Source organism: Sinocyclocheilus anshuiensis, unplaced genomic scaffold (genome assembly GCF_001515605.1).
Source record: "Sinocyclocheilus anshuiensis isolate Anshui unplaced genomic scaffold, SAMN03320099.WGS_v1.1 scaffold354, whole genome shotgun sequence".
NCBI lineage: Eukaryota > Metazoa > Chordata > Actinopteri > Cypriniformes > Cyprinidae > Sinocyclocheilus > Sinocyclocheilus anshuiensis.
Window position 1 is genome coordinate 1,196,670 of NW_015544195.1, and position 9,699 is coordinate 1,206,368.

General features: G+C 37.6%; 2 protein-coding genes across 5 annotated transcripts in view; both read left to right on the forward strand.

The window, feature by feature from the left end:
• Positions 1 to 3,537, forward strand: part of LOC107696701 (AKT-interacting protein) — a 16,792-nt gene extending 13,255 nt beyond the window's left edge. For 3 of the 4 annotated variants that reach the window (XM_016497164.1, XM_016497165.1, XM_016497166.1), the window contains 2 exons: positions 2,539 to 2,599; positions 2,840 to 3,537. In XM_016497164.1, the coding sequence (XP_016352650.1) occupies positions 2,539 to 2,599; positions 2,840 to 2,947 (169 nt within the window). In that variant the 3' untranslated portion in view covers positions 2,948 to 3,537. Of the gene's footprint in view, positions 1 to 2,538; positions 2,640 to 2,839 lie in introns of all 4 variants that reach the window. The other variant, XM_016497167.1, reaches the window with a different exon arrangement.
• Positions 3,538 to 4,726: 1,189 nt separating this feature from the next.
• LOC107696702 (chromodomain-helicase-DNA-binding protein 9-like) overlaps positions 4,727 to 9,699 on the forward strand; it is a 108,270-nt gene continuing 103,297 nt past the window's right edge. Inside the window, exon 1 of the mRNA XM_016497169.1 lies at positions 4,727 to 5,004. The gene's annotated coding sequence lies outside the window, so the exon portion shown is untranslated. The remainder of the gene's footprint in view (positions 5,005 to 9,699) is intronic.

Genomic DNA, 9,699 nt, shown 5'->3' on the forward strand with positions numbered 1-9,699 from the left:
TTGCACATAATATACCTGTACATACAAAACTGTCTATTGTAATATACCTGCACATACAATTGTCAATTTATATATTGTTATTCCTTATTTACTTGTTCTATTTTATTTTTTTTTTTATTATTCTTTTATTATCTGTGTTTTTGTTCCGTCGCTGTCATTCTGTTGCACTGCGGAAGCTTCTGTCATGAAAACAAATTCCTTGTTTCCATACCTGGCAATAAAGCTCATTCTGATTCTGATTCTGATTAACTATATTATATGTACACTGAAAAAAGCTTTCATGGGCAGCCTAGAACATCATGCACTTTCACAGCAAAATAAACTTTTATTTATTTATTTATTTATTGAATAGTAAAAAAAAAAAAAAAAGCCCTCTTTGTTCTCTTTCTCTGGATCATTGTTTCTACACTGGTGACTCTTTTCAACTAACTTTTTTATTTAAACCAAACAAGGCTGTAATCATGTCTAGAACATTGGAGGGACCAATTGTTTTGAGGAAAATATAAAGACTACTATGGTAATAGTATTTATTTAAAGAAACTAAATGAATAAAGGATTTAAATGGATTTAGGGGAATAAATTACAAAAAAAGAAAAAAGAACAGTAAAAGAACAAGAATAAGATTTTTTGTAAAGTAGTCAATCTGAACTGCAAATATTCTTTTTATTTTAAAATATGCACCCATTCAATTTCAGTTGTATTGTTGAAAACGCAAAACAGAAAAATGCTATTGTCATCATAATCAATTATAAATTACATGAATCATGTAAATGGCAGACCTACTTTCCATTTAAAACCGTGGAATTTGACAAAAAAAAAAGTCGAATAGTTTGCATCACTGGATATTGTTGGTCGTTTATGTTGGGGAATGCTACGTTTCTTATAGCTACAGACTGTTGCAACGAACGCAACTTTCACCATACTAGCTCTTTACTTTTAGTTTTCATTCTTACATTCAGCATTAACAGCAATCCAAAAGGGGTAAGCTTTCAACTGAACTGTATAGCCTACATGCATTTTAGATGCTTCTGTTATGCTCTCGCTCCGTCCATGCACGTTATTATATGAGCGGGTTTTTTAAAACATTAAAACTGCTCAGGCAATTTCAGTGGTAGGCAATGATACATATTCATGTAGCCTATTAAACTCCCTGTAACTCACAGACTCCTTGTAATAGCGTGCAAATATTTCTGGCCATTTTCACTCGTTGTCAGCCTCTGCTTTTCTGCAACAGACTGAAGCTCCGCATGAATTCAGCGCGCCTTGCATTCAGCTAATAAAAGAAAAATGCTGCAATTTTCTGGTGTTATTTTATTATTGTTGGGTCAGTCTACAGCTATATCTTAAAGGTCTTAAAATACAGTCCACTTCAGATTGATTTTAATCACTGCATAAAAAAAAAATTAACACAATCTTTATCTAATTCTGATTGGGTTGGGCAAGCAAGACTGTCATTTGGGTGGGCTTAGCCCACCCCTGCCCATGCCTGGAGCCAGCCCCGCTAATGCACGTTTCTATTTCGATATATCAGGTGTTTTGTCCTTTTCTGAAAACATAACCGACTGTGTTTACATAAATTTCGTATAAAAGTATTTGGAGATGCAAGTGCATTTAACCGCATCTGCGATTGAGCTTCAGGACATCAAGCACACGTGAAAGTCTGTCAGTATGTGAGTTTCATGCATCTTTACTGCATTCCAAACGGCATAAATGAAAGCATATCTGAAGTAAAATACTGAAATAACGGCGGGTGGAAGCACACACTGTCAAGCAATGCGCACGTGTCTCACAGCGCATATTCTGTGCAATGAAGCCCGCTGCGATTGTCTCTAGCGCACACCGCACACACGTGCCATATGCGGGGAAAAACCATGCTCCGAATCGATTCTGAAATGTTCAGATTCAGAATAGATTCAGAATCGTTGAAGAGAGAATCGCGATGCATCAGAGAATCGATTTTTTTTCTCCCACCCCTGTTGGCTATATAGAGATGCTGCACAGACCAAAGGTAGTTCACACGCACAATCTCTTATTCAAATTCATTTAAATAAGTCACTGTAGAATTCTAGATCTAACAACCCGCAGAAGAAATAACTGGCAAAAACCAGTTGTTTTTTATTAGTTCAGTCAAATTTTGTGCTACAAATAATTGACAGCATCAATGTTGGCAAGTGAACGTTATAAGCAGGGTTTATCGCATCTGTTGTGCATTCAACGCGAGTTATATAAATAATTTTACAGCCATTCAAAAGTCGAGAGTCAGCAGTTGAAATAGTTCAGTGGAATAATTCTAGTTTGGTCGGAATAAATGTAAACGCAGATATTGAGTACAGGCAAGACAAAAATCAGTCAAAAGATTGGATTTGTGCATTAAGCCTTAGTGTAAATATAGCCTAACTATTTGAAACCTGGGTTCATTTGTGAAAATGAAACCAGGAGTTTTAGTTCAGTGGGGTTAAAAGTTCAGTGTTGAGTCATCGGACTGGACTTCGGCTCATTTGTTTTTCCGCATCTGATGTTTGTGTTTTCTCTCTGCAGCTTCTCTCCGTGGAATCCAGCGGTGCATGAAGAGGCAAAAGAGAAGATGTTTGCACATAAAGTGAGTGTGTGACGCTCCCCTGACTGCTCCCCACAACCAAGTAAAAACTGGCTTCTTCCTGGTATTTGATGCATGTCTTGTTTTAAAGCATGAGCTTATGTGTGTGGAACACTGTTTCCTTTTCTATTTCCTGTTGTCTTTTTCTACTCTACATACTTGTGGGTTGGTTAGAATGTGAATTGTTGTGAACATTTAATTACACCCTTAATGATTGTGACCAATGGTCTTCTCGTGTTGTAGCGGCGGCCAGAGGATTATAACAAAGGACTGCCGGTGTCTGGGCTGTCTTGGGTGAAGCCTGGTTCCACTCAGCCCTTCAGCAAAGAGGACAACCCCCTTCAGACTTGAACATTCAGCGCTTCAGTCTGTCCACCAGGAGGGGGCGCTACGCTACTGTGGCTGCGTCGAACCGCATATATAGAATACTGATGCAGTTCTATGAACTTCATCTTCATTCGCAAAACCCTCGCTCAGCTTTAAAAGAAAACCGTTTTAAACTGCTATAATGGCTTAAGAATTATAGACCTGTTCCTAGTATAGATCTAAAGACCCCACTCGTTCATTTCAGTGCTGAGGCTTGAACGCACAGACAACACAGTGATGGTTCTAGTCAGTACTGTTACTTGCACATGTTAATGTTTTCAGGCACTACAAACCACCTCACTTATTTGTGTAGGTCATGCTCTTCTAATTGATAAACTTGGTTTTCGAACTAATAATTTGATGGATTTAATAAATTTTCCCCATTATTTTCTTTTCCCTACGAACTTGGTTAAGTTATAATTTCAAACATACATTTGCAGACTGGGACAGAACGCTTTGATATTGCGTCTTGATGTATTTGGGTTGAGGTTGTTTTTTTGTGTGTGTAATATCCTGTGTATGAAATGGTTTTAATGTAAAATACAGAGCAAGACAAATACTATTCATTAAGACACCAAGTTAATCCTTATTGTTCAGTAATGCTATTCATTTTTATTGTGTCCTGACTCCTCTAACGGTTTGATCTAAATGGGTTTGATGTGTAAATAGTGGAGCAGTTCAATGACATGAATGGCTTCTATAGAGTCCATAGCTCTCATTTATTTATCTAGAAATTTACGATGGTTTAAATTAGAGAAATTTTGCTGTTTTACAATGCATTTTTTTTAAAGTTTATTTTGGACAGTTTCAGTAAGAATACTGATGTGAGCTCAGCTGTATAAGTAATGTATTTATTTATTTTTTTTTTTTTTTAACTGTTATAAGCAAATAAATGCATAAACAATGAAACTGGTCTGATTTTTGTATTTAGTGGATAGATTTTTGCAATAAAATGTTTTTGTGTGTGTGTGAGAGACCCTGGACCACAAAACCAGTGATAAGTAGCACTGGTATATTTGTAGCAATAGCCAACAATACATTGTATGGGTCAAAATGATCGATTTTTCTTTTATGCAAAAATGATTAGGATATTAAGTAAAGATCATGTTTCATGAATATATTTGGTAAATTTCCTTCCTATCAAAACTTAATGTTTGATTAGTAATATGCATTGCCTAAGGACTTCATTTGGACAACTTTCAAGGTGATTTTCTCAATGTTTTAATTTTTTGCGCCCTCAGATTCCAGATTTTCAAGTAGTTGTATCTCCGCCAAATATTGTTCTATCCGAACAAATCATACATCAATGGAAAGCTTATTTATTCCGCCTAATTCTGATGATAAATCTCAATTCAAAAACAAATTGACCCAAATGACTGGTTTTGTGGTCCAGGGTCACTTTTATTGTGTCCTAACACACACACACACACATACTCTCAGCATTTCTAATATTGGACTCTGATTATAAATTGGTGCTGGATAAAACAAGTCATTTTGGTTATTGATTTATGCACATTTTCTATTTGACATGCTCCAGTTTCTGCTGGATTTGTCATGTCAGTGTTTACAAGAAGCAGTTCCCAAAAGATCCACCAGAGGTGATCAAATATCAGAGGCACCGACAGCAACTTTTCCCCACCTCTCTCCTCCCACTGATTCACAGTCAAAGTAAAACCCTCGCTGATTGGCTGACGCCCCGGCACGGCCATCTTGTTTGTTGAACGCTCTAACTTCACGTTCTGCGTTCAGTACGCTCATGTTACAGATTACGAGTAACATTTTAAGGACATGATATGGATCTTTGCTCAAACTCAACTCGAGGACCCAAACGGGCGTCCCAGTTAGTCCAAACACATGGATTCAACTTCGACCAATCACAGAGGACGTAACACATACGCAAATGTGCGTTTATCATCGTCCTACGTCAGCAGCACTGGAACCACTGAGGTCGCCCAGCCGCGATATTAACAACGCCAAAAACTTCGCTATTTTATCTCTCCGTAAATGTTCGCGCTATCACCGCGGGATTTAGCTTCGTTTGGGTAAGTTCGTTCATTTGTTTCCTCTCCTAGGCTAACGATAATGTAGATGGTTACAGAGTGCGACAGTGCTGAAACTCAGGTGGCTGTCAGACCTCATGTGAGAGAGAGAGAGAGAGACTGAAGGGAATCCCAGTCTGGATGAAACAAACACTCGTAGCACCTGAGCTCAGGTAGACTGTCACGATATGAGCTCCGCGTGAAAGGCACGACACGGACAGCACTGTGTTTCCAGCAAACGGTGGTTCTGAACTAACAGCGAGCGAGCGCACCTCAGAAAGTAGACCAGATTGCCGTCTCCTGACGAACGTAACAGGAAAATAACAGTTTGTATTTCAAGGATTATCATGTTCCTTCGCTGTCGTGACCAAATATGAAGAGGACCCACATTTAAAGTTGGAAATGCTGTGCTTGCAAGGCTGAAGCGCGCGTGCCAGGTGATGTACAGTGATTTAATCTGTACTGGAGTGTAGTTTTAGGTAGGTAATCTGTGAAGACTGGTAGGATTACACTCTTGACCACTGGAAGATGGTATTAAGTAATATTAAGTCATAAACATGCTGAGGTTTCTGACCCACACACAAAGTACTGTGGTATTACCATGTTACCATGATATATCAGTGATTCTTCAGTTAGACACCTTTGACTACTTTGAGAGCTTGTAAAGTGAAATGTTCAAATAATGACATGTCACTGACTCCGATCAGGATGGAAAAATTGTACATTAAAAAAACCCTATTGCTTTCAGCCTGATGGTAATAAGTATGCTTTTTTTATTTTATGAAAAAATACACTTAAATAACATGCACTTTAATTAATTAAAAAGTTTTGTAGGAAAACGTGCAAAGTAGTTTTTTTTAAAGAGAGGTTGAAGGGTCTGGATAGGCAACAGGTCCAAAATGGAAAAAAAAAAGGTAATTAAAGTTTATTATAAAATATTATTATGTTTAAAACCTAATAATACATCCTTTAAAATTATACAACAAAATAAATCATTGGATAGTTTTTTTTTTTTCAGAATAGACTCAGGTGACAGAAAACCCCTCCTAACTGTGGAATAACCCCATATGTATTTGTGTTGAATGTTACCATTTTCATGTACATTTACAGAAAACCTGCTAGTACCATTGTACTTTATTGTTTGTGAGACCTCCAGAGCTCAGTTAGATGTTCTTCTGTTCAACAGTGTGTTTGTTTCTGCCATGTGTAGGTAAACCTACACATGGCAAACCTACCTATCTAAATGCAACTCACCTTAGTTACATAGACTGCAGCGATCATGTGCTCTAATGCTCTGCTTTCCTGGGGAACCCAACAGGTTTTCTTCAGAAACACATGGCTTCTATGTTTCACTGGACCACTAGTTTATAATCTGCAAATATTCATTGTTAGTTTCAGCTCTGTATACAGAACTGTATGTGATAGACTGTGTGCAGGTCTGTATGACATAAGACTGTGTGCATATTAGTTCTGCCCATAGTTTCAAACTACAGGTTGAGTATGTAAAGTCTGGCCAGGGTAGATGCTGGGACTCCAGAAAGTGTTGCTTGCATTTAGCTTTCAAAATGTGCAGATGCCTTGAGTTGGTCATTTGATGTGCAGATGCCTTGACTGTCATGCACATCTCGTCAGTAAAGCCGGTTCCGTGATTAGTAGTAAATCTCCATCACCTGCTTTCAGATGGAGTGGCATTTAATACACAGAGCTATAGTTCACTGACAAGCTAGGCAATATCGCGATCATAATCGCAGATGAATCCCATTCGATTATGAACGCGATATTGCCTAGCTTGTCAGTGAACTACTTTTTATTAATGCCATTAATGTCAGAATCAACTGCTGTGACCAGGAAGTGTTGGAATTTAGAGATGCACTTCTATTCCAAAAACAATAAACACCTCGACGCCCGTCTCTATCTGAAGTGCTGTTGAACTTGCATCAGGAAGCAAAATGTCGCTCAGTGATGAGTCAATGGAAGCTCCAGCAGGGACAGGATAATTTGAGCCCACATATATTTTCCTCTGCTTGAAAAATCATCTATGAGCATCATAAGTCATGATGAGATAGAAAAAAAATTGAAGTACTTTTCCATTAGTTCAAGAGAAAGTCTTGTTCAGCCAGCTTTACATTCATTCATTTATACATCATCTAAGAACTGTAACTGGTATATTGTCAGTGGCTGGTACAGAATGTGTTTATTTAATGTATTTTCTGACTATTTTTATTATCGTGGTATGCCCTGTGTCTTTTTGTGCACCAGCAAGCAGTTGTTTCTTTCGGCTTCTCTTTGTAAGGAGTGATTTTCGTCATTCCTCAATGGAAGCAGGTGCGTTATTTGTCCACTGCTATGTAAGATCTTATGTGTGGTAGGGTTGGGTACCGAAACCCGGTGCCATGTAACCGGTATGTACTAGAACCGAATCAGAACGCAGATTTCGGTGCCTCATTTCGGTGCCACTTAAATGCCTGAGCGATCGATTGAAATATTTGCCACTTATTGAGTGCATTGAAACAGGCTGTTCCCACAGACCGTGTACAAAAACTTTTTTTTACATGTCTACTTTTGACTTCAAGTCAAATGCAGTGCCTGTGACGTCTGTCTATTGCTGTTTACATAAAAAAAACTATTAAAAAAACAGATGGACACAAGAAAGCATCCTGTGTGAATGCCCCCTAAGTCACTTTGGATAAAAGTGTCTATAAGTGCATTGCTCACATAAAAACATTCAACACTGAATTAGCATGGGCGTCGCTTGGCCATTTTTAGAGCTCTATAAACTGTCAGTCCCCTTTAAATTTAATATGAAAACGGCGGCAGACTTCGTCTCCTCCCCGTCTTTCAGCGCGCTCTTCAATCTGCAGACCGCGGCGGCGCAGCGCGAGTGGACTCAAACAGAAACAGAGGACACAAGGTGTGTGTTTATCGATAGATTGTTATAATATCTGTATCTGTGCAGTTCTTTGTCATAAATACAGTTTACAAAAGGTCACAAGGGAACAATCGGTTTCCCGTAAAGTTTTCGCTGCGTTCACCCCTCATCACACCACAGCTGTTTCCTCCAGCGAAAATCTAGCCCTTAACACATATGAACGCATACTTTATAAAACAATCATGTTGCGATTTTCATTTGAAAATTTTATATTTAATATAAAACATATTACAGTGCATGTGGCATACCATACAGTCATTCACAGAAATTATTAAAGACAGTGAAAGACAGCACTCAGTCAATTCACTCATTTTAACTAAATATCAGAGTGACTGACAGAGATACAGTAGAAACAATATGTGTGGTTTTGTATTAAATATTGTTTTGTATTTTGTATTAACCCTGATTGTGAAATACATTTATTAGCCTTAGAGTAAGGGAAACACAACTCGGGAAATGGGAAATGAGGAGGAGCATGTGAATGCTATGTATATTTATTTTAAATATTTTTAATGTTCTTTAATGTTATCCATAATTTTTTTTTGTGGCTCTTTTTTTTAAAGTATCGGTTCAGGTACCGTTTAGGCACCGGTACCGTTTTAAAAGTATCAATTTGGCACCGGTATCGTAAAAAACCCAATCAATACCCAACCCTGATGTATGGTCCACCTTTATGTTTAGAAGTATGCTAAAAATAGATAAAGGTTTGTTGAACAAGACCTCGCTCATCTTGAATTGCATCTACAAGACCTGAATAGCTATGAACTGTAATTACCAGTATAAATTAGTTTTGCATGCAGATTAAGGTTAGTCCTTTATAAAAGTTATTCTAGGACTAGACCTGTTCTTATGATGGAAGATATAAGTGAAGTCTTATTGTTGGGGGATGGGTTGTTTCTTTGACTTTTTTTCACTAGGGATGCACAGTAAACAGTTATCAGGCAACATTTAAAAAAATGTGTTAGCCAATATTGGGTATTTAATGGACTCTTTTCACAGACTGTGATGGCGCGATTCATATATTATCATAACGTTTAAAAAATATATATGTTTTTAAGGATTTAATGTGTATATTTGTGCACTATAGTTTGTGTTATATTATGGTGCCATTAAACAAAAAAAGCTATTAGAAACACCTACGAGGTTGTTTCTAAAACAACGGCTAAGAGAGTGGCTGCAAATAAATCTTAGTATATATTTATTTTCCTCGGTAGGAAAAGTTGTGTAAATGCTTTCGTGGATTGTTTTTTTTTTTTGCTATTAGAGCAAATGTGAACACAAAAATTGCTGTAGTCCCCCGTTCACCACTATAGAAGTTTACCAAACTATGACGACTGATGACTGAAATGTGAAAATCATCGAACATCATCGAACCTGCACTTTAACTTAGTCTTCAAAAAAAAAAAAAAATCACTAACACTAAATTAGGCTACGTCCACACGAAGCCAGAGCTTTCCCTATCCAATCTTTTTTTTCCCCTCGTCTCAAGAAATATCTGCTTCCACGCGAAACCACAAAACCGACACAAAACGATGTAGTATACATGCCAGACCAGTATGTGGCGCTGTAAATCTGCCACAGAGATACTCTAAAAACGGAGAAGACTTGGACTATGCGCATAAACCTTGCGCGTGGTACACAAACGAACATGGAACAATAAATGTATTAATCTGTGTTAATGTTAGTTAATAAAAATACAATCGTTCAGTGTTTGTTCATGTTTTTGTTGCTGTTACGTGACGTAGCGGTGTCTGACTAGGGGCGAGACA